General features: G+C 48.9%; 3 protein-coding genes across 4 annotated transcripts in view; all 3 read left to right on the top strand.

The window, feature by feature from the left end:
• Positions 1-3,049, top strand: part of Sys1 (SYS1 golgi trafficking protein) — a 28,954-nt gene extending 25,905 nt beyond the window's left edge. The window contains exon 4 of the mRNA XM_038330629.1: positions 2,918-3,049. Coding sequence (XP_038186557.1) covers positions 2,918-2,924 — 7 coding nt within the window. The 3' untranslated portion in view covers positions 2,925-3,049. The remainder of the gene's footprint in view (positions 1-2,917) is intronic.
• Dbndd2 (dysbindin domain containing 2) lies at positions 2,926-5,354 on the top strand. The gene is made up of 3 exons (XM_038330623.2): positions 2,926-3,064; positions 3,258-3,395; positions 4,683-5,354. Exons 1-3 carry the CDS (start codon positions 2,926-2,928, stop codon positions 4,880-4,882), a joined length of 477 nt encoding a protein of 158 aa, XP_038186551.1. The 3' UTR covers positions 4,883-5,354.
• A 6,917-nt stretch (positions 5,355-12,271) lies between these two features.
• Pigt (phosphatidylinositol glycan anchor biosynthesis class T) lies at positions 12,272-23,549 on the top strand. Of its 2 annotated transcripts, none has more exons than XM_038331740.1 (12): positions 12,272-12,478; positions 12,589-12,766; positions 14,446-14,573; positions 14,859-14,959; positions 15,113-15,199; positions 15,736-15,823; positions 15,929-16,026; positions 16,118-16,283; positions 16,834-17,034; positions 22,069-22,234; positions 22,329-22,412; positions 23,130-23,549. In XM_038331740.1, exons 1-12 carry the CDS (start codon positions 12,292-12,294, stop codon positions 23,380-23,382), a joined length of 1,737 nt encoding a protein of 578 aa, XP_038187668.1. In that variant the 5' UTR covers positions 12,272-12,291; the 3' UTR covers positions 23,383-23,549. The 2 variants fall into 2 exon arrangements, with proteins under 2 accessions (XP_038187668.1, XP_038187667.1); XM_038331739.1 differs by having other exon boundaries at positions 16,831-17,034.
• Positions 23,550-24,187: the final 638 nt, after the last annotated feature.

The raw sequence follows: 24,187 nt of genomic DNA, 5'->3' as shown, positions 1-24,187 counted from the left end.
TACTTGGGAGGCAGAGGCAGAAGGATCTCTGAGTTCTCTCTTAGTTTGAGATCAGCCTGATCTACAGAGCAGGTTCAAGGACAGCAGGACTATACAAAGAAAGGGGGGGGGGAGAGGGAGGGAGGGAGGGAGGGAGGGAGGGAGGGAGACGGAGGGAGGGAGAGGGAGAGTGAGAGAGAACTGAGTTACAATACCCCAGCATAGATTTTATTCTGACAAAGGACGACCCTTGAGCTCTGAACTGCCCAAGCTGACTGCTGTGTGAAGAATGTAGCTAAACTTAGAGAGGACACAGGAAAACCCGATGGAGGCTACTACAGTAGGAGCCGAAGCCAAGAGAGTGGTGGTGGAAACAGGAATGGTGGATTGGAAAGATACTTAGGAAACAGAATTGACATGAAATGGAGGTTTATTTTTATATGGGCCTCAAAGGAGAGGAAGATGCCAAGGATGGCTTGCAGACAGCTTGACCCCAACACAGATTTCTAATAGAACACACACAGAGTCTGTGGCCTATCCTGACACTGCTTTCAGGGGTCAGAAAGCAAGGGAATAGGTGTGTGTGGGGGGGGGCGGTGGTGGATGGGAACGGAGTCTTGATCCAGAAGCTGCTATACTGGACACTGCTAGCACGGGTCTGAGCCAAGAGATGCTGCAAAGGGGGCAGTTTCCATCTGGACTGCCCACCCACGCCAGGCCAAACATCTGGCATCCCTGCTAACACCTCAAGGTGTTGGCTCCCTGCCGGCGTGTAGGGTGCGGCGCCGGCTCATCCCCTCCAGGCCTGACCCGCCCAGTGCGCTGACCGGCAGGGCGGCGGCTTGGTGTGGTCCTGGGCCCAGCTGAGGGAATCCAAGGCCCAAGGGTCGTCAACCGCAATGCACCTGTCTCATTAGGAGGCAGCAGACCCTTGCTTTCGCATCCCGCACCTCCTGGAGAAGGACGCGCGTAAGCGTGGCCAGGGTGTTCGAGGTGCGGAGAGGCGGGCAACGGGTGCGTGCGCGTGGTCGTTGCGTGGGCGCTGCTCGCAAGTCGGAGCGCATCAAGTGTGCGTGGGCCGGAGCCGGCGCGTGTGCCCGCCGCCGCTGCGTGTGCCCGCGGCCGCCAGAGCAAGGAGGGATGCGTGCGGGAACTTTTCGCCCGGCCCCGCAAGTCCGGGTCGCGGCGTACGGAGGGGTTGCCCGCCGCCGCCGGCCCCGAGTGCCCGCCCCACCCCCACTTCCGCCTCCCGCCTCTTCCTCGTTCCCGACTCCCAGGGCCGCCGGTCCCCAGAGAGCCCCGCAGGCATAGCCCCACCCGGCCGGCGCTGCTCTCTCCCACGCCCCCGCCGCCGCTTGTCGGGAGCGTTTCCAGTGAGCCAGCCGGGCGCGGGCGCTGCAGGTAGGGGTGCACGGGTTGGGCTCAGGTGCGGCGGACCTGGGCCACGCAGCACGGGAACGCGGGGCGACCTCCTCCGCCCGCCCCGTCTTCGCCCACGCGCCGGTCCCCATTTAGGGAATTCTTTGCCTCTTGCCTCCTCGGGCGCGGGTGGGGCTGGGGCAGAGGGCGTTCTCCATTTTCCTGGCTCCTGCCTGGGTCTCAGCCGCCCGTCTCCAAATCTCCACTCTTCCCAGTACCTATGGTCGCGTAAACAACTACCTAGCACCAGGTCTCAGTTCCGCCGCCCCTGGTGGGCAATCTCTTCAACCTGGTAAGACCACAGCGGGGGGGGGGGGGGGTGTGAGGAGAGGCGTCCGGGTGGCCCCGGTCCGCGGCAGCTCCCCCCTACCCCCCACCCCCGCAGCTCCGCAGACCGCCCCTGGGGCCCTGGGTATTTTTAGCGTTGTGACCTGGGCGGCAGCTCTAAGAGTCTTTCTCTGGAGTCCGCGTCAGTGTCTCCCTTCTCCGTGGCCAGTCGCCACAACAGCTCCCGCACTTCCTTGACCCTGCCTGGCTCTTTAGTTTTGGGTCCCTTGTGACCTACCCCAGTGCTTGAAGAACTGGCCAAGAGCTGGGATGAACTGTGCCCAGATGAGGTTTTTGGAGGATGACAGTTTGGTTCTCACCCTAGAAATTTCCCTGCTCCTGGTGATGGGTTCAGAGCAGTGTACCAGGAATGAGAATGAATGCACAGGGCTCTGGTGTTCAGAGAAATTCGGCACTGAGAACATAGAGGCCTGGTCTGAACTGTACCCAGGCCCCACCCTTCTAATTGGTACTTGCTAGCAGGGGAGGTAAGCCACACAGATGTGTAAGAGGAGGGGGACAAGTCTTAGAGTTAGAGGAAAGGTGGCGGCCAGTTCTCTAGACAGCCCCCTCACAGTATTGTCGTGTAGTGCTCAAGTGGGTAGGGTAATGCCTTCAGGTGGAAGCCTGGGGCCAGGAAGATGTTTTTTAGGGGCAGAGGCAAATCAGGGAGTTAGGTCTCTGACTTCAGAGTAAGGATTTGGATGTGACGAGGATCGTGGTGAGGGTGTGTGGAGAGGAGTGTGGGGGAGGAACGTTGCTGGAGTCTTTCTTTGGGATTTGAAGGGGTGGGAAGAGCCAGAGCTGCAGCAACCTGTACTTTCCCATCTCACCCCGTTCTTCCCTGGCTGTCTGAGGGGAGCTGGGTCCATGAAATGGCCAGCCCCTCCCAGCCTCTCAGAAGGGCATTATAGGCAGTTGGACAGCCATTGGCAGCCTTGATTAGCAGCAGGCTCTTGCTGTGCCTGGAACTGACATCCCCTTTGTGGAACCAGGACCGGCCCTTTCTCTATAGAGTCTTGAAGTTTGTGGGATGAGTTTTGTCTCACAGAAGGGAAAGAGGCTGCCAAGGCCAGAGCTGTCCAGACTGGAAGCAGAGGCCGGGATGCTGGCTGCCGTGGGGCTCCTGAAGCCTAGGCACCCACTTTTTTCTCTCTCATCCCCACAACTGTTTTGCTCCTTTACCCCCCAGGGGCTGACATGGATCCAAATCCACGAGCAGCCTTGGAACGCCAGCAGCTACGTCTCAGGGAGCGGCAGAAATTCTTCGAAGACATTTTGCAGCCAGAGACAGAGTTTGTTTTCCCCCTGTCCCATCTGCATCTCGAGTCCCAAAGACGTGAGTTTCAAGTCCTGAGGAATAGAATTAGGGTGGGTTGGGGAAGATGTCCCTGTGGCTCTCAAATCTTGGGGGCCATCTCCCTTCCTGTTTTTGTGACCCAGTAAACTCTGAAATGGAGATCTTACAGGCATGTCTGACTGTCCTCTCAGCTTCAGCCTTATCTGCCTGCCCTCCGCCCTCTCGTCTGCAGCCCCCATAGGTAGCATCTCATCCATGGAAGTGAATGTGGACACACTGGAGCAGGTGGAATTTATTGACCTTGCCGATCAGGATGGAGCAGATGTGTTCTTGCCTTGTGACGACTCTCCACCAACCCCCCAGATGTCTGGTATGCCTCTCTGCTTAGGGACCTAGGGACCATATAGCCAGGGCTGGATGTTTGGGCCCAGAAATGAGTGTGCAACTCTGAGCTGAGGAGTGAATCTTAAGTAGAAGTTAGAAATGTGTGTCTCTGCTAGAGAAACAACTGGCTGTTCTGATTTAGGGAAGTTGACTCAGGGGGAACTGGTCTAGGAATAGCTAACTACTTCAGCATTCAGATTTTTATATTTGTGAAATTCATGAAATTACCACAGTTAAAATAATATAAAACATAATGATCATGTTAGACAGCCTAAGCAATTTTGGTCATAATACTAAATTTTACCAATTTCCTTGGTTCTTAATATTGTGCTAAAGTACTTCACGGTTTTTTTGTTTTGTTTTTTATTTTTTGTTTTTGTTCTTTTGTTTTGATCCTTACAACATTCTATGAGGACATGGAGGAGGGGGTAGACTCTTCATTTCATAAAGAAGGAAGTTAGAAGCTGGGCGGTGGTGGTGCACGCCCTTTATCCGAGCACTAGGAGGCAGAGGCAGGTAGATCTCTGAGTTCATGGCCAGTCAGGTCTACAGAGTGAGTTCCAGGACAGCCAGGGCTACACAGAGACCCTGTCTGAAATTAGAGGCTAGGGATTGAGTTCAGAAACACAGTAGTATACACAGTATGCTTGCCTGGCAGGTGCAAGGTCCTGAGATTGATTCTAGCACCGAAAAAAAAAAAGAAAAGAAAATTAGTCTCAGAAAAGTTTAATTACATACGCGGAAAGTGGAAACGCTGGTATTCAAACCCTGTCTCTGGCTCCAAGCCCTGGAACGTGCTCCTGAGACTGATAGCTCCCTCTCATCACATGTTCAGAAACAGAGGAGGATGATTGTGAGTTTGAAACCAGCTGCAGAGCAAGACTCTGTCTGAAAGAAACAAATTGCTAGTATTTCCTGATGGCCTCAGATGCTTGGTATGCATTTTTGAGGTTTTACCCTAAAAACTTAGAAATGGAGGTGTCCTTCTCACAGCAAGAACGGAGTCATTCCCTGGTGGGAAAATGACTCGCCTGCAGCTGCCCAGGACGCAGTGAGGTAGAGCCTGAGCTCTCGCTCGATTGACTCCAGCGCATAAGATAGTATAGTGGTGTGGGAGGGGCTGACAGTCCTAGTCCTGGCCCCTTGCTGACTGGGAAAGTTCATTCTGGACAGGTGCCCACCCTTCTCTATACTTGGGTTTCCCTGGCCAGATACATCCCTGAGTTCTCTAAAGCTCTGTGTGTGGCCCTGACCAGCTCTTCTCTCTGGGTAGGAGTGGACAGCCATCCAGAGGAGCTGAGCCTGCCGGTACCCACGACAGACAGGACTACATCCCGGACCTCCTCCTTGTCCTCTGACTCATCCAATCTGCGCAGTCCAAATCCAAGTGATGGGGGGGCAGACACCCCCTTGGCACAGTCAGATGAGGAGGATGGGGGTGATGGAGGGGCAGAGCCTGGACCCTGCAGCTAGCAGTGGGCCTCTTGAAGACTGATCTATCTGGCCATTCTCCATGGAGAGGAGATCCCAGGCCCAGCAGAGCGCTCTGGAGAAGACCTGACCCTTTGCTTGCCGTCAGCACCAGAGGGTAAAGGATGGTGGATGCTGTACCTGAGAATTAGCCTTCCCCTGCTTTCTGCTAACTTTCTCCTGCTGCAACCCTCCCACCAGTGTTTTTCTCCTGAGGTAGGACTTCCAAATGAGAAGCTGGAAGATGAGGTAGGACAAGATACCACTGCTTTCTTAGTATCCCTCCTGCCCCCAAATGACCTGTAGTCTTCCGCTAGAGTCTCCTAAGTCAGTGTCTCTGAGGGGAAGGTCTGAGGAGTTCCACTTGGCACTCTGTGAGGTTGTACTGCAGTAATCCTGCCTCTTTAAGTCCTTTTTGGAACAGGATATAGTATAAATAATAAACTATAAATAATAAACTATAATATACCACTCATTTCACCTCATTCTTCATATTGCAAAGATACCAGACCTGCCATCCTTAACTAACTGGTACCATATCTCCACCATTCATTTACTCCATTTAGGCAAGAAATACTTAAGACTTTAGTATCTCTGCAAGGCACCTGAAATAGAGTTCTGATGAGATGGAGCACTTTCCTGTTTCCACAGAGTTTACTGTCTGGTGGAGAAAAGCAGGTAAATATAATTCACAGTAGAGTAAGTAGTATGATCAAGTTCTCCTCTGGTATCAGGAAACAAAACTGAAGGAATGATTTCCTAAGCAGAGACCTGAAGGACAGTTAGGAGTAGCCAAGCTGGACAGAGGGCAAGGGATCCTATCCAGGGAGAAGCTGCAGCTTGTAAACACTAAATGGAAAGGCCCAGCTGGGTGTGGGGGTTCCTCCATATAATCTCAGCAAGAGAGGGGTGAGGCAGGAGTATCGGGCTCAGGAACAGCTTTGGTTTCATAGCATATTTGAGGCCAGTCTGGGCTTCGTGAGACCCTGTCTCAAAAAATAAAAAATAAAATTAAGCAAACAAAGACAAAAAAGAGGAAGAGGAGATTAAAGAGACTGAGTGTAAAGAGCTAAGAAGCATTTCGTTTGGATTAGTTGTTGGATTTGAAAATATACAGGGAGAGGTAAACTTGACAGAGGTCAGATTGTGAAATGCTTCAAAGCCTGTATTAGGTTTCAATTTGACAGCTAGTAAAAGATCATGACTTAAGATACAAATTTATTTCCTCATACTAAAGAAGCCCAAAATACAGGGCCGTGAGGAAGCTCTATAGTAACTGAGCACCAAGCTACTTTTTGGGTTGTTTTCCTTAGCCATCCAAGGCACATGACATCAGTTTTTGCCCATACCTTGTATTTAGGATGGATGGCTGACAAAGCATCAGCCAGCATGGCTGTGAAAATAGCAGAAAACAAGAGAAAAAAATGGGGAGTCGGCACAAAGGACACAGCCTGGTGTCTGTTCTCACCGGAAGCTGTAAGAAATGGTACCCACTTCTGTTTCATTGCCCAGAATTTTGTAACAGAAAATGTTTCATTTTAGACATTTTATAGACACTTGACACAGCATTTTCTAGAAGAGGAAATTTTAGCTTTCGGAAAGACAGTAACCCTTTCAAATCACTGAGTTGCCAGTGCATCGGATTCCAGTACTACCTGATATCTCTGAGAAACACATCTAACGGGGAGACATCCCTTCTTACAGGCCACGCTGCTGTCTTGACTGGTCAGGGTTTTGCTACCAAAAAGCAAAGAGGACAGCAGTCATTAGTGGTTTACGTGGTAAGAGGTCGTCCTGTAAGAGTTTGGAGTTTATTGGGAATAATGAAGGATTAGAAGTGGTTGTGTTAAATCTCAAAGATGTTAGGAGAAAGACCACTGACCCTAATCATCACAGCCAAATTAATTAAAGCAAACAATTAAAGCAAGCTTTTTTATTTATGTACACAGACTGTCTTCCCCACAAGGCAGGGTTCCAGAGATCAGTATTGGTAATGGGGAAGATAAGATTTTTATAGCTCAGAGGCAGGAGGTTTCCAAATAGGGGATTTGGCAGGCGACATAGGTGTGGTTACAGAAGCAGACCATAACAAGGTAATCATGGCAACAGGTGGTCACTGTAACCTTTTGAAACAAAGGTAGGGTTACAAAATGGTCATTAACAACTTTTTTAACAAAGACATGATTGCTGGTTCCTGGAAAAGGCAGTGTAGGTCGTCATTTGTAGTGAAGGTCACAGGTGGGGCAGAGCCCAGTTCTTGAGCGACAGGGTTAATCATAAACAGGAATGAACCTAATTTGTCTTTACTATAAGATGGCTTTCGAGCTTAAGATGGAGGTAAGCTAGTTCATCAGTTGGACTTGCATGTTTAAAAAGGTACTTCTGACTGCAGTTTAGAGAGTATGCTGGAGGAGGTGGACTCTAGACAGACAAATAACAATCCAGTAATGTATGAAAGCAGTAATGGTAGTCCAGTAGGCAGTGGTTACTTAGGCTGGAGCAGGGTGTAAACAAACTGACAATAACCGTTCTATAAACATTACATACTGGTGTTTAGCAAGTGTAAACACAAATACAGTACTGGCCAAAAAGGAAAAAAAAAGAAGAAGAAAAAAGTCGGTTCTGTCCTGGAGCTCAGTGGAGCCCGAGTGGAAGTTTGCAGCTATGACTAAGTCAGAGCAGCAAAGCAGCCTCTTCAGGGAGGTCACCAGGGAGTCTCCCTTGAGGAAGCCACATTGGCGCTGAGATCTGAATAACAAGTAGGAATAAGCTAGGGAAGGAAGAAGTACAGAAGGCCCCTTGTGGCCCCTTGTGGCACTGTTCGGAAGGGATCAAGTGCCTGGAAACCAGATGATTGCACTCACCTAAAGAAGAGCTAGGAGCCAGGGTAGAAGTGATGGGGTAGAGCAAGGTGGAAGATTGAGAAGACTTCAGAAACTAATCTGGAAACAAAGAGAACAAAGGTACCAACCAGCATTGTTTGTATCTCATTCTGTAGGTTTGGAATGAAGGTTGTAATAAATTTGTTTTAGATGTACTGAGTTTGTGTTTTTGATACATCCAAAGACAACATGATTAGCAGGCACCTGGACTGGTAAGTGTGGAATCCGGTAAAAGGATTAGAATGAAGAAATAAACATACAAATATGAATTAATACATGGGTGGGAAGTGAAACCATAGTGAGGACAGACTTGCCCAGGAAATGTTGGATTAAAGAAACTTTAGGACCCAGCCTTAAGGCTCTCTAGTTCATTTCTCATAGTAAGAAGTCGTTAGACTTCCCTCCCTTCACATATCACAACACAACCTGCAGGATCGGTGGTGACCTTTAGCCTAAATCCCAAAGCTCTTCAGGCTTGGTGATACTTGGCTTACAGTTTTGTCCCCAGCCCTCCGGAAGCCATTATAAGTTACTGTACCTAAGGATACTGAGAAGTTTGTGGCATCTCCAAGGAAGCTAGAGAATCCTTCAGCTTTCCCCTGTCTCTATGAACTTGTAGCATAAATACCTTCTGCCCAAAAGTCTCTGGGTCCAAGCTGAGACCATCTATTAAGTTGGGCTAGGGACCACCCCTGAAGTTAAACCCTAAAATTTCTCTAAGTCGCCTATGACTTTGCTGTATATAGATAACAATCCTTATCCGTGTCAACCTTCCTTGAACATAGCAAAGCTCCGCCTCTCTTGATGGGCCCATCCTTCTCTTGAACTGTGGCTTCTGAGCCCACCTAAGCGCATACAGGGCTTTTTGGGACCACACCTCTTCAGGGTGAAGGATGAGAAGCTGTACTTGCTTGGTTACTATCAACATTCCAATAAATCTTTTAGTTCTCTAGACACACAATGCAAGGATTGTGGAGTTTGGAGCAGGAGCCTTCTTGGGGGAGGGATCTATAGCACTCTTGAGAAATAGAATTGTTTGTGAGTCTCTGGGAAATGTCCAGTAGAGTTAGTATGAGCCCCGCTCTGTCTAGAAAAGACTAGGGTCAGTGGGACCATAAGACCACTTCCTGGTTGGGACAATGACTTCTCCTTCTGCCAAACCACAGGGGTCTGGCCAGCCTTCAGAGGCTTCATCTACAGCTGACTGTTTCCTCAGGCTACACAGTATCCTTGGAGACAACATGCTGATTTATAGCCAACTGCAAATTAAGGAGCCCGGAGTTCAGTCTTCCAAGGCACATTGTGGCTTCTTTCTATTGCAAGGCTTACTGGGTAGACATCCTGATAGACTCTGAAGAAGGAAGAATAAACTTGTCTCTGCAGAGCTTTGTGCTGTGGAGGAAACAGAAGAGATCACAAGTCAGGAGAGTCCCTGAAACCTTACCCTGTAACAGTCCCCAAGAGTGTGCAGAGCCCTGCAAACAGCTCAGTAACGTGAGGGCAACAGTACTGTGGGATTGTGTCTGACCGTACACCTACAGTGTGCTGGCATGGTACCAAGGTGACCTCTTCCAGGAACAGACAAGCTCCAGATACGGAAGCAGAGCATAGTGAAGGCCACACTACAACTGCATAGATGACTAAGGCTCGCTGCAGGAGGAGGGGTCTTCACAGGAGGTGGGTGGGCCTTGATGATGGGGACAATCTCAGGAGGAAACAGCATGGAATCACCATGACGACAGCTGCCTTTGTGAGAAAGTATTTGGATGCTGGCAATGTGGCCACCTTTCCTGGCTCCATCACTAGCTGTGAGCTTAAATTATTTCAGTTTCCATACTTTAGTTTCCTTATCGGTCCTCAACTTACAGCGCTGTTTGAAGAGCGTTGGCTATTAATATCAAACGTGTTAACAATGACCCTGAAAGGAGGTAGGTTTTTTAAGTTCCTTTTATCTGTGTGTGTATATCCATGGAGACACAAGAGGGCACCAGATACCCTAGGGCTGGAGTAGTAAGCAGCTATGGGGCAGCCGGGGTGGGTGCTGGGAACAGAACTCAGGTCTTCTTCAAGAGCTGCAAGTGCTTCCAACACTGAGCCTCCCCGGCCCTCTAAAAGCAGGGTTTACAGCTAAGGAATAGTGATACTTAGATTGTTCATGCTTAGATGGATTAGGGCTTTGAACCCTTACCTGACATCTAATCTCTCCCTCACTACTGCAAGTCTAGTGGGATCAGAAACCCTCGATGTAGGAGAATGAGGTCATCTTTTCAATAATTTGTTTTTTGATTATGTGTATGTGTGTGTCTGCGATAGGTGTGTGCACATGAATTCAAGGGCCCTCAAAGGGTAGAGGCAGTGAATCTGGAGTTGAACTTAAACAGGTTTGTGAGTCATCCATTGTGGGTGCTGGTAACCAAATTCAGGTATCTTGAAGAGCAGTAAGTGCTCTTAGCCAGTGAGCCATCTCTACAGCCTTGATGAAGTCTATCTTGGTAGGTAGGCCTTCCTAAGACCAAGTTTGGGCTCTTCCTAGAAATAGAGCTGGGAGACTTAACCAAGAGTCATAAATGTATTTCCTAGAGGACATGTGGAAAAAAATCAGTTTAATATTGGAGCAGCTACAGAACAATAATAAAGATTTTTTTTAAAAAGTGTACAAAAAGGTAACATCTTTCATGAGAGAAGATACATGAATGGATGACAAGACTATGAACAGGCACTCAACATTAGTGAGGAAAATGCAAAGTAGTCCCACAGTGAGACCATCCAGTTAGCTGGGTCCAAAACCTAGTTAGTAGGATGTGGACCAACCAGTTTGTTTGTTTATGTTATTTATTTATTTACCTTGGGGGTTTTTTGAGACAGGGTTTCTCTGTATAGCCTTGGCTGTCCTAGAACTCCTGTAGACCAGGCTGGCCTCCAACTCAGAGATTGACCTGCCTCTGCCTTCCAAGTGCAGAGATTAAAGGCATGGGCTACCACCACCTGGCCATAACTTTGAGTATTTTTAATAGACAAATAAAATGACAGATTTTGGAAAAAGGTCTGTGTTTTACTAATGTAGTGTGGGGACGAGCAGGCCTGCTTTTCATCCCGCCTGGCTCCCGCATAGTTAGATTAGCCCCGGAAATAACAACACACAAACTGTATTCATTTAAACACTGCCTGGCCCATTAGTTCCAGCCTCTTACTGTCTAATTCTCACATCTTAATTAACCCATTTCTAATAATCTGTGTAGCGCCACGAAGTGGTGGCTTACCACACTTTCTCTTTGATTCAGCCATATTGTTCCTAAATATTCTTCCAAGGGACACGATAAACCTAAATCTACAAAGCAACTTGTACAGACTATAATCAGCCTTGTCCACTATAACCAAAACTGCCAGAACTCCAATGCCCACCAACAGAATGGAGAAACTGGCTTATCCACACAAAGTTAGCACTGCATGGCAATAAACAGTCTTAGACATATGGGAACATGAGGCCAAATGTCCCTGTCCCTGGAGATGAGAGGACGATGTAGAGCCAACTCCGATGAAGCTATGCTTTCAGTCTCTATAATGTGGTTGTAAAATCATTCCTTCTGAGAAAGAACAGACAAAAGTTACATTATGATATCATTTACGTTTAGTCCTAGAACAGATGAAGCTACTACAAGAACACTGGTTGCCTCTAGAATGTGTGCTAGACATAGACTTCGGCAAGGAAAATACACGAGCCGCTTTTCTGGGGCTTTAGGTTGTTATGTTTAAGTCTGGAGGTTCCCTCCGAACACACTGCTATGCTGGGTATGAACCCAAGGTCTCCTGCATGCTAGACACTCTACCACTGAGTTCCGTTCCCAGTCTCAGGTCTTTGGAACGTTCTCTATCTTGTGTAAGATTGGGGGTTACAATGGTTATTAATCAAAACTCAGCTGATTTTACAAGAGAGAAATGTGAGCAAAATGACTCTGAGACTAGAGCACATCTGGGTGTGAAATTTACTCTTTTGGTGGCAACAAAGCTAACACAGATGAGCGGACCTGCTGGTGTGCAGCCATGACGTCTTCATGGTGGAAATGAATTTACATGACTGGAGAAACATGTTTAACAGCTGCTCATTTTTCCAACGTTGCCATACAGTTTATTTATAATAAAAGACCACGGGGAGGAGGTTGTAGGGCAGCTCTGCCTTCGAAGCTGCTGGCTAGGTTTAGGGCCAAGACACTAAGACATTTGCAGCTCACACCTGTAATCCCAGCCCTCGGTACTGGAATTTCTCAGTACGTTCCTTCAACTACGAAATGGCCATACTGCATATTGAGCACTTCCTAGCGGGTGGAAACATCTCGAGGTGCGTGGGCCCTCCAGCTCCCTCCCCGCCACAAGCCCAGGCCTCTCCACGCAGGGTCGGATTTGTGGAGCGGTCGCGGTGACCGCATTGTGGCTTCCGGAGCGTCTCCGGAAGTCCTTCCTCATACACTCTTCCTATTGGATGCCGGTTTTGGTGGGCGCGGGTGCTGCCGGGAGGCGGAAGCGGCCGCAGGTATGGCGGCGGCCATGCCGCTCGCTGTGCTTTTGCTGCTGCTTGTGGGACCGGGCTGCTGGAGCCACGCAGAGCACCCACGCGACAGCCTGAGAGAGGAGCTTGTTATCACTCCGCTGCCTTCCGGCGATGTGGCTGCCACATTCCAGTTCCGTACGCGTTGGGATTCGGATCTGCAGCGGGAAGGAGGTGAGTTCAGGACGTGAGAGAAACCTCTGTGACACCTTACGGAGTTCGTGAAGAGAGCAGTCTCTGGGTGCGGGGCCTGGGTCGACACTCACCTGCCCTGGTTTCTGCAGTGTCTCATTACAGGCTCTTCCCAAAAGCCCTGGGGCAGTTGATCTCCAAGTATTCTCTGCGGGAGCTACACCTGTCATTCACGCAAGGCTTTTGGAGGACTCGATTCTGGGGGCCACCCATCCTTCAGGCTCCATCAGGTGCAGAGCTCTGGGTCTGGTTCCAAGACACTGTCACAGAGTGAGTTCCCACCTTGGGTCCAGTTACAGGTCATGGAGGGAGCGTGGGAGGGGAAGGTGTTGTCATCTTGCCGTTGGCCCTGGCATCAGCTGCTCTAATAGGTGGCGATCCCACCAAGCTGGCTTTGGAGGTAAGGAATGATATCACAGGGCTGGGGAGATGCCAAGTCAGAAAATGTTTGCCACTCAAGCTTGAGGACCTGAGTTCCAGAGCCCACTTAGAAAGCCAGTCTGTTGATGCAGGCCTGTAATCCCAGAACTGAGGAGGTGGACGCAGGAGGAGCAGGTTTTGCTGGACAAGCCAGTCTAGCTGGATCAGTGTGCTCCAGGTTCAATAAGAGACCCTAATCTACCAAAGTAGAGAGGGCATGGAGAAGACAAATGCTGGTCTCTGGCCTCCGCAGCTGTGCATTGGTATGCATGCACATACAACACAAAGAAATTGCGTTACTGCAGAGTGGCGTTCTTTACCTTGATGAGTGAACATTCTATCCTGAAAGCATTCAAGTCTGAGATACTACATACACTTCCCTAAAGAGGCAAACAGCAGGTAATTGGTGCCTATTATTGGCATGGAAAGCCACAGATAATTGGCAGAGGAAGTGTTTTTCAAAGACAAATATTCATTTGCATTTGAAAAAAATATCCATGCTTAGCAAAACATACTTGTGGGATAGCACAATGACTGAAGGGAAAAAAAAAAAACCCATTGATGAAGCTCTGGAGCGAGGAGGGTGTTTAAGAAGGTGTCTCATTTGCCTCTTACTCTTACGCGCCCTGTAAGGATGAGTAGCTCAGATATTACCAGGTTTAGAGCAGCTATAGGGAGTGGTAGGAAAGAGCCCGTGGAACACTTTGAAGTTGGTAACCGCCACTCAGTTCCTATGGATTTGCTACCATTTGACAGTAGAGGTCTCAATGTTCACCTGTCGCTTTCAAGAGAGAACAGACTTTAGCATAGAATTGACATCTAACTATCAACAAGTAACTTTAAAGTTTATGAAACGCTAAATGGATTGGTGTTATGCACATCAACCGAAGCATGGCTCTTGGGGCAAGACACTGCCACTACCTAGCAGTCTCCTACAAGGGACGTAAGTGGGGTCGTGAATGCTCAGACACACAACAGAGCAAAGGAGCTGAGCTTGAGGAGAACTGCAGAGGCTCCTTGGTGGAGGGGACTGGAATGGAGCAGAGCCGAGGGGTGGTGGCGCACACCTTTAATCCCAGCACTCGGGAGGCAGAGGCAGGCGGATCTCCATGAGTTCGAGGTCAGCCTGGTCTACAAGAACTAGTTCCAGGACAGGCTCCAAAAGCCACAGAGAAACCCTGTCTCGAAAACCAAAACCAAAACAAACAAAAACAATAGAGCAGAACTTTGAAGGCAGCAAAATTATATGAGCAGAGTGTTCCCAGCAAGGTGACCCACTTGAACAGAGACCTGTAGAGCTGCCGTGATACCCAGAGAAGGAGCTAAGGAGGTAAGATGAGGCGAGGGCATCCCTAAGCAGGGGCAGTGACATCCTGACTTCCATCACCTGGTCTGTCTCATGGTTAGATATGGTCTTGTTCTATCATGGTCTTGGCAGTTAGCTGTGGTTGTATGAAGGAGGCCACACAGGATTTAGAGTTACAAAGATATAACCACAGGGCAGTAAGAAGGTCTGTGTCTCTGTCTAGTGTGGATAAATCTTGGAAGGAGCTCAGCAATGTCCTCTCGGGGATCTTCTGCGCATCCCTTAACTTCATCGACTCCACCAATACTGTCACTCCCACTGCCTCCTTCAAACCTCTGGGGCTGGCCAATGGTGAGAGAGCCCTTGAGGTCGTTCTTCCTTGTACCTTCTACCCCAGCATACCTCCTTCCCCGTGGGCTCCTCTCCCACAGATGGGCTAGATCCTAACTCCTGTGGGTGTGCATAGTTTCCTAAGAATTCTGTCTCTGCATTACCTACTCTCTGATTGGAGGTGGGACCACTTGGCAGTGGTACTAGAGTGGTACAGGGACAAGGTGGGGTCATGCACATCTTTGGAGTGTGGTTCCTGGAAGGTAGGGCCCAGGTACACTCTCACTAAACCTCTGTCTCCCTCAGACACTGATCACTACTTCCTGCGCTATGCTGTGCTACCTCGGGAGGTTGTCTGCACCGAGAACCTCACCCCATGGAAGAAGCTCTTGCCTTGTAGTTCCAAGGTGAGTGTGGGTGGGAGCCCCACAAGGGGAAGGGAGTTGGCAGATGTCCCTTCATGGACGGGCAGCCAGGGTGTGCTTCAGAGAAGCTGTGCCCCGTGTCAGGTGCTCTGTGCAGGGTACTAACTGGCCCAGCATCACTTCTGTCTCCTCCAGGCAGGTCTCTCCGTGCTATTGAAGGCAGATCGCTTGTTCCACACCAGTTACCACTCCCAGGCGGTGCATATCCGTCCTATCTGCAGAGTAAGCCATGGGGAGTGGGGGTGGGTGTCATCCAGAGGCTGTGAGAGACAGTCCCGGTAAATCTATGTGATTCTGGCCGAGTGAGTAGTGAGAAGCAGAAGTGATACTCATTATGTGGGGCACTGGCTGTGCACCAGGGTAACTGAGCGGTTGCCTAGGAAGCACTCAATAAATCTTTATTGTGGAGCACAAAATCAGGAACAGCAGCCGTGTGAGCACAGCTGCTGGCTCAGTCGCTCGCCAGCTGGCATGACCTTGAGGAAAGCATTTCATTTCCTTGAACTTCATTCTCTCGTCTGTCACATGAGAGGAATAGATTCTACTTTGGGGGTGGTTGTAATGGCTCATCACACTGATGCACATAAAGCTGTTGACATGGGATCTGGCTCAGGGTCAAGTGCTCCGTAGGAAACAGTAGCAAGTCAGTAGAAGTGGAGATGCATAAACAGATGGGGATTATGTCCAAGTTAGTCCTTGGGGCTGTGGGCTGGATGAGAGTGAAGGCCCTGACTGCTGCCATCCGGCCCTTATGACAGAATGCTCATTGCACCAGCGTCTCCTGGGAGCTGAGGCAGACCCTTTCAGTTGTATTTGATGCCTTCATCACAGGACAAGGGAAGAAAGGTAAGCTACCCTGGTACCTCATCTCTGTCCAGCTGTTGCTGGCCTGCTCTCTCTGTCTGGACCCAACCACCCCAGCCCTTGCTCAGCCCTGTTCTTTCTTCTCAGACTGGTCCCTGTTCCGCATGTTCTCCCGGACACTCACGGAGGCCTGCCCACTGGCATCGCAGAGCCTAGTTTATGTGGACATCACAGGCTACAGCCAGGTACCAAGGTGTTTAGCTGCACACATACCCTTCTTCCCCAACATCAGCCTGTCCCTCTGCTTGTTTCTGAATGCTGCCCTTGTGTTGCCAGGACAATGGAACACTGGAGGTGAGCCCTGCTCCCAGCTCCACATACCAGGATGTCATTTTGGGCACACGGAAGACTTATGCTGTCTATGACTTGTTTGACACAGCCATGATCAATAACTCCCGCAACCTCAACATCCAGCTCAAATGGAAGAGACCTCCAGATAATGGTGAGTGGATGGGGGGCAGAGGAGGACACAGCAGACCCTCAATTTTCTGTCTTCTGCGTCCATGCTACTCTCAGCTTAATGACTGGGCAGGTTTCTACCTCCACTGAGAGCACTAATACCTAGTGGATGGGCTGTGATAATTAATGTAAAATACAGAGTTCATTCGTATTCAAATAGTTTTGAATTTGCGCCACACTGTAAGCATAGAGTGGTAAATAGTCTTATTTATCGCTCATACGCTGTGAGAGAGTAGCGTAGGTACATTATTGTTACCGAAGGAAAGGGAGGAACATTCTGAGAGTGCTGCTGCGGGCAGGAGGGGACACAGTGTTAATCACATGAGCACGTGGTACTAGTCATCATCTTATCCTTGTGATTGGAGGAAACTGGGTGATCCCAGAGCCCACACGTCCCAGTTCTTATGGCACAGCCTCCCTCCCCCCACGCCCCGTTCTCTGATCTGGGGCTCTGTGTATGACTCAGGGAGTTGGGGTGGAAAGTGACTCTCCTTTAAGAGTGATTTAGTGTTGATTCTTTTTTTCCTTAGCAGAGGCCCTGCCCGTGCCCTTCCTGCACGCGCAGCGGTATGTGAGTGGCTACGGGCTGCAGAAGGGAGAGCTGAGCACATTGCTGTACAACTCCCATCCTTACCGGGCCTTCCCCGTGCTGCTGCTGGATGCCGTGCCCTGGTACCTGCGGCTGTATGTGCACACCCTCACCATTACCTCCAAGGGCAAGGAGAACAAACCAAGTAAGGAGCTGAGTCCCAGGCAGATCCCCAGTTCACCTCTGCTCCTTCTCTCTTTAGAGCCTCCAGACTCCCGTTTCCATAGTTCCTGGACACCTGAAGGGCTCTGAGGAGGGAAAGAGGGGCTTAGAGATGGCTTTAAAAAATGCAGCAGACGGCAGTCGGTGGTAGCACACACCTTTAATCCCAGCACTCGGGAGGCAGAGGCAGGCTGATGGATCTCTGTGAGTTCGAGGCCAACCTGGTCTACAGAGCAAGTTCCAGGGCAGGCTCCAAAGCTACACAGAGAAAACCTGTCTTAAAAAAAAAAAAAACAAAGAGAGAGAGAGAGAGAGAGAGAGAGAGAGAGAGAGAGAGAGAGAGAGAGAGAGAAACCCCAAAATCCCATCTCTCTAAAATAGCTAGATTCTTTTAAATTTCAAAATCTTAGCCAGGTGGTTGTGGCACACACCTTCAGAGTTTGAGGCCGGGCTGGTCTACACAGAGAAATCCTGTCTTGGGGGAAAATAATTCGAAGTCTCTCAGCTGTGGGCTCCTGTAAAATCAGAAATAAATTAAATACTTCTCACTTCAAGAGGAAATGACCAGGCATAGTCACAGTCTGAGCAAAGCAAAACCAAACTCCAGCAGTGTAAATAACTCAATATCTAATGTCTAGGGTTCACTCGTGCTCTTCTGGGCTATTCCAAAGGACTTGGGCACCTCTCTGGCTCCGCCCTCTGTAACACACACAGCTTGTTGTCTAGGCTCCGTTGCTTCCACTCCTCGGCTGCTGCCGTTCTTGGTGATCATTTCATGGTACTGGCATCTCCAAATCTGGGGTCTTCTGCTGACCCTCAGCTATGCTTCCACCAATAGCCTTTCTTGGGCTCTCTTTGGGGATTCCAACCCTGCCAAATAGTGCCAAGTCTCATGTGCTCTCTATGACACCTTCATACCCTCAAAACCAGCACCACCTAGGTGATACTTTATGACTAAATTTAGTTACCCAGCACGAGGTCCAGCCTTGGCCTCCTCTGGAGCACAGCTCCTGAGTGCTGACTCTAAGAAAACTCTTCCCAGAAGACTTCACCTCATTGATGCTGTTTTCTTAATCTCGGCCAGTTCTTCATTCCAGATGACAGCATTTATTGTCCCAGAAAAGCAAAGGTTTTACTTGAGTGGTTCTGCTCTCTTGTAACCAGCTGAGCAGACACGCAGATTCTTCTCACAATTGGTCTGGTAGAGTCTTTGCTTCCCTCTGAAGCTCCACAGGCCAGGCCTCCATTGTCTGCACTGCTCCCAAAATTCATATCTTCCAAGCTCCTACAGAACAGCCCACTGAGCTCTCAGCACTCAGTGACTTTTCTAGCCCGAAGTCCCACTATCCTCCCTAAAACAACATGGTCACGTCTGTCACAGCAACTCCCAACTCCTGGTACAAACTTCTGTCCCAGTTAGGGTTTCTGTTGCTGTGATGAAACCCTATGACCAGAAGCAGGTTGGGGATGCAAGTGTACTTGGTGTACCCTTCACATCACTCTTCCTCACTGAGGGAAGTCAGGACAGGAACTCAAACAGGCAGAGCCTGGAGGCCGGAGCTGATGCAGAGACCATGGAAGGCTGCTGCTTACTGGCTTGGTCCTCATGACTTGCTCCGCCTGCTTTTCTATAGAATCCAGGATGACCAGCCCAGGGATAGCCCCATTCACAATGGGCTGGGTCCTCCGCCATCAATCACTAATTAAGAAAATACCCTGTAGCCCGTTCTTATGGAAATATTTTCTCATTTAAGGTTCCCTACTTTCAGGTAACTCTAGTTTGTGTCAAGTTGACATAAAGCTAGCCAAACAGGGGTAAAGTTTAGAATTTGTTCCTCTTTTTGCCAGGTGTGGTGGTACATACCTTTAATCCTAGCACTTAACAGGCTCAGACAAGCAGATCGCTGAGTTTGAAGCAAACCTGTTCTCCAGAGTGAGTTCCAGGACAGCCAGGCCTACAGAGAAACCTTTGGCCCCAAGTAAATAAATTTTTAAAAAAGAAATTTTGGGCCGGGTGGTGGTGGTGGCACACGCCTTTAATCCCAGCACTCGGGAGGCAGAGGCAGGCGGATCTCTGTGAGCTCGAGGCCAGCCTGGTCTACAAGAGCTAGTTCCAGGACAGGCTCTAAAGCTGCAGAGAAACCCTGTCTCGAAAAACCAAAAAAAAAAAAAGAAAGAAAGAAATTTTGTTGTTTTTAAGGAAGCATTGACATTTGCTGATGCTTTCCTAGTGGGTGCCTGGCATAGCACCAAAGCACCTGGTTTTCTTTGGTATGAGAAGGCACCGATGGTGAAGAAAGGATAACATCCACGGCAGGACAAACTGAAGAACTTCTAAATCATGATTCCCGTGTTTTCAAACCTGTGGTTAATAGTTTCGCTGTTTTGGCACTGTTCAAAACTGTGTTTCAGACACACCATGTGGGTATATTTTATACATTCCTTATGGTGAGTTTTGTGCCTTTTTTTTCTACTAGGGTATTGGGAATTGAATTTTAACCTAGGGCCTTGTATATGTACAAGTGTAGACACGTGCTCTCTGTTAAATTATACCCGAGCCCTCTTTGTTTTGGTTGTTGTTGGTTGTTTTTTGTTCATGTTTTTGTTTTGTTTGAGATGGGTCTTTCTACATAGCCTTGGCTGGCTTACGGGATCACTGGTATTTGCTCTTGTGCTCAGCTTTTATCTGACTTTTACACTTGGAAACAGGGGCTTGTGAAGTTGCCCAGGCTGGCCTTGAACTTTCGTCCGTCTGCTTGCCTCAACCTCCCAAGCAGCTAGGAACACAGGCCTGCTCTTTCACTCTCAGCTGTGTTTAATCTTTGACCCTGGAGAATTCTGAACACACCCAAGCACAACAGGTTCCCACCTGCCTAGCATACCTTTAGAGGTCTCCAACTTCCTATCAATTTATCATTTTTATCTGTCTCTTTTCACTTGCTTTGGTTGCTTTTTCTTTTTTCTTGAATATTTGAAGGTAACCCTTAAAGCTATATCAATTTAACTTTAAAAATTTAGAATATATTCTTAGTAGATAAAATCAAGCCGTCATCGCTCTGTTTATTTCCGGGTTAGCATACAACACATTGGGTTTCACAGCAGCATCTTTGTGTGTTATCACTTGGCTTCTCTCAGGGCCCTAGCAGTAGCTTTTTGTGTTTGGTTTGCACTCTCATCTGGTGTAGGAAGTCCTTCTGTCTACTTGTGGCTATAAATGGTTAATGAATAAAGCTGTTTTGGCCAGTGGCTTAGCAGAATAGAGCAAAGTGGGAATTCCAAGCAGATAGAGGAGGAAAGAAGGCAGTCAGGGAGACCCATGTAGCCTCCACAGGAGATTCTGGGCAGAACCCTGCTAGGCCATGACCTCATGGTGATGCACAGATTATTTAAAATGGGTTAATTTAAGACATAAGAGCTAGCTAGCAATACGCTTAAGCTATTGGCCAAACAGTGTTTTAAATAATACAGTTTCTGTGTAATTATTTTGGGTCTGGGCAGCTGGGAAATGAACGAGCAGCCTCCACCTACACTCCTCTATCCGCTGTTCTGTTTGTCTGTACTCTCATCTGTCCTGTGGCAGCGTCTCTCTTCTTTGTGGGCTTTTTAAGGATAGTTTTAGGTCTGCAGAAGTTAAGCAAGAAGTTCAGAGATCATGTGTTCTTTGTGTGCACTCAGTTCTGTTATTCACGTGTTGCATTTCATGTGTGCTTCTCTCCCCATCTCCCAGCATTACTGGGAGTCAGCCCAGGGCCTTGTATGTGTGAGGTAAGCACTCTACAACTGAGCTCAATAGCCAATTCCCACACACACCTTTGTTGTTGTTGTTGTTTTGGTTTTCTATAAAGGGTTTCTCTGTCTCTCTGGATGTCCTAGAACTAGCTCTGTAGACCAGACTGGTCTTAAACTCACAGAGATCCACCACCCTCTGCCTCCAGAGTGCTGGGATTAAAGTGTGCTCCACCACCTCCCAGCTTTTTCTCTTTTTAAATATTGATGCTGGTGGTAGAGGTGGCTGGAGAGATGACTTAGCAGGTTAAGAGCACTCACTGCTCTTCTGGAGGACCTACGTTTGGTTACTGTCATCCACATCAGGTGGTTCACCTCTCACTCCAGCTCCTAGGGAACTCTGACACCCTCTTCTGGCCTTTATGGGTACTGCACGCATGTGCACATACCCACTCAGAGACATATATAAACATGAAGCAAAAACTAATAATTAAAAAAAGAACTACTGAAAAATATGATTTTGCTGGAGACTGAACCCAGAACCTCATGCTTAGTAAGTGTTAACACCATTCTATAACAGTTCACAGCTTTTTGTTTTAATTTTATTTTTTAATTTGCTTACAAAGTAACAGGTTTTCTTATGGTTCTCTCATACATACTTTTTAAAAAGCGCTATTGCTAAAACTGGGTCATCTGTTACATAATGTGTGTAAGGAATGTTTGACATTCTGGATTTGTCCTTGTGCTGCTGTTTAATGTGAGCTGGCATTAGATTTAGAAACTTGATTAGATTTATGTCCTATATTTTTGGCAAGAATTCCCAAATGACTCTGTGGACTTCCTCTTGTATTACATCAGACAGTGATGTCTGGTGCCCTGGTTTAATTAATTATTTATTAATTATCTATCTATCTGTGAGAGGAGTATTTGTTGTGGGACGCATGTGAAGAGGTCAGAGGACAGCTTGCAGGAAGTGATTCTCTCCTTCACTATGGGTCCCAGGGATTGAGACAGGCAGGATGGCCAGGCTCCACAGCAGGTGTTAACCCGTCAGCCACCTCGCCCGCCCGCCGAGATGCCCCAGTTTTAGCGATATGAAGATTGATGGTCTGCGGCATCCACGGCAGCCTCTCTTGACTGTATCCTGGAATTGCTGCCTGGTTCCCTGGTCTTCATTTTCTGAGAACCCATTTCTTCCTAGCTTGACTTCCTTTTGGTCCCCAGGCAGGGGGAGGAGGTGTGGGTAGTGTGAGTTTAGGAATGGAGTCTATGTGGATCTTCCTCCATCCAGGTTACATCCACTACCAGCCTGCCCAGGACCGGCAGCAGCCCCACCTCCTGGAGATGCTGATTCAGCTGCCAGCCAACTCTGTCACCAAGGTGTCCATCCAGTTTGAGCGGGCCCTGCTCAAGTGGACCGAGTACACACCAGACCCCAACCATGGCTTCTATGTCAGGTGGGGTCTACCTCAATAGACTTCCCCCACTTCTTTTCTTGCTCTTTGGTGGGAGGAGCGAGTAGAGAACACAGACCCTCTGTCTTCTCTGCAGCCCGTCTGTCCTCAGCGCGCTGGTGCCCAGTGTGGTGGCCGCCAAACCAGTGGACTGGGAAGGGAGTCCTCTCTTCAACACCTTGTAAGTGTGACCACACCCTCCGGCTGTTAGTCCTCAGCTGCCAGCTGGGCTCTTCAGCCCTTGTGAAAATCCTAGTCTGAAATGTGTGAAGATTGTAAAAAAGGCTTCCCAGTTTCTGCTGCTGGAACTTGTAGAGGTGAGACGAGTAGTGTGTGCCCAGTGACCTCCACAGCAGCAGAGCCACACTCCAGAAAGCGCCGGTATACAACCTGGCCTGTTCCCCTGTGCTCACAGCTCAGGGACAGACTGTTCTAGATCTGGGTGGTGGTGGTTTTGGGTTTGGTGGTAGTTTTGGTGGTATGTAGTGGGTTACTTATTTTTGTGAAGACTAGGCTAAGGCAAGTAGACAAGGCAGGCCCTTTCCTTCAGTACTGGTGGGTTTCCTTTGACCAGGCGCGCACACACACACGTCATGCACTTTCCTATGACATGCTTCTTCTTTTTTTTTTTTTTTTTTTTTTGGTTTTTCGAGACAGGGTTTCTCTGTGGCTTTGGAGCCTGTCCTGGAACTAGCTCTTGTAGACCAGGCTGGTCTCGAACTCACAGAGATCCGCCTGCCTCTGCCTCCCGAGTGCTGGGGGTATGCTTCTTTACAAGGTTTCAAGACTAGGACACTGGAAGCTGCTCTGGAGGTAGCACAAACTGTGGCTCAATTGGGGAATAGGGGAAGGACAGAGAAACAGCCAGTCCCGTCTCACCACTCTTTCCCGTCCCTAGGTTCCCAGTGTCTGATGGCTCCAGCTACTTTGTGCGACTCTACACAGAGCCCTTGCTAGTAAACCTGCCTACACCTGACTTCAGCATGCCCTACAATGTGATCTGCCTTACATGCACTGTGGTGGCCGTGTGCTATGGCTCCTTCTATAATCTTCTTACCCGAACCTTCCACATTGAGGAGCCCAAATCGGGTGGCCTGGCCAAGAGACTGGCTAACCTCATCAGGCGTGCCCGTGGCGTCCCCCCTCTCTAACACTCTTTAGCAGCTACAGCTGCACCCTCTACCCACTCACCCCTGTCCAAGGGAGCAGGGACGGGACTTTTCCTACCACTCCTCTGTCCCCAGAGTTAGCTTTTGAAGCAAACTCCCACTAGGCCTGGCCGGGTCCAATATGGTGGCCTGCAGCAGACGTAGTGTGGGAATTTGTGTTTTCCTTCTTCGCCCGCAGCAGCCACACTTGTGCCCAGCAGTGGCTGGCGCTGTTGCACCCTGGACAGCCTGGCGACGTTCCTATCATTGCAGGGTGTCTGATGGCTCAGGTAACGGAATGCACAAGAACTCGCGGTCCTGTGTGGTGGGTCGAGATTACCGTTGTAATAAAGTGGCTGCCTTCCTAGGTCATTTCTTCCTCCTTGAGGCCTGGGAAGAGTTCCCAGAAGAAGCTTGTGTGATGAGTGCTCTGCCCACTCCTGCCAGAAATTCCTCATCTTGTGTATTCTCCCCACCCTTCTCAAAGTAATTCTCCAACTCTGGCTTTGGCTGAGAGTTTTTCTGTAAATATAATCTGTGATCATGAAAATGAATCCTGTCGGCAAGAACAGAGGCAGGAGTGGCTAACTGTAGTGTCAGAATGGCTGGGGCTCACTCTGGCGCTTGGAAATTTTTGATATTAAGGATCATTCCTTAGACTGCCCACAAGCTCTGAAGCCATTGGCTCCAAGACTGCTCCCTATCCACCTCCCCTTGTTAGAGAACTCTGGTGCTGAGGGAAGTTCTTCTGTCTGTGTGTTGCTTTTATTGGTTAACGAATAAAGAACTGCTTTGAGCCTATGGCAGG

Source organism: Arvicola amphibius, chromosome 5 (assembly GCF_903992535.2).
Source record: "Arvicola amphibius chromosome 5, mArvAmp1.2, whole genome shotgun sequence".
In the NCBI taxonomy this organism is placed as follows: domain Eukaryota; kingdom Metazoa; phylum Chordata; class Mammalia; order Rodentia; family Cricetidae; genus Arvicola; species Arvicola amphibius.
The sequence above is the reverse complement of the archived record's forward strand: the minus strand, read 5'-3'. Positions and strand labels throughout refer to the sequence as shown.

Coding starts and splice junctions, on each gene's coding strand:
- Pigt (XM_038331739.1), top strand. CDS start 12,292: ATGGCGGCGGCCATGCCGCTCGCTGTGCTTTTGCTGCTGCTTGTGGGA. Junction 14,960..15,112: donor TCTTGCCTTGTAGTTCCAAG/GTGAGTGTGGGT, acceptor TGTCTCCTCCAG/GCAGGTCTCTCCGTGCTATT. Junction 15,200..15,735: donor ATATCCGTCCTATCTGCAGA/GTAAGCCATGGG, acceptor CCCTTATGACAG/AATGCTCATTGCACCAGCGT.
- Dbndd2 (XM_038330623.2), top strand. CDS start 2,926: ATGGATCCAAATCCACGAGCAGCCTTGGAACGCCAGCAGCTACGTCTC. Junction 3,065..3,257: donor GCATCTCGAGTCCCAAAGAC/GTGAGTTTCAAG, acceptor TCTCGTCTGCAG/CCCCCATAGGTAGCATCTCA. Junction 3,396..4,682: donor ACCAACCCCCCAGATGTCTG/GTATGCCTCTCT, acceptor CTCTCTGGGTAG/GAGTGGACAGCCATCCAGAG.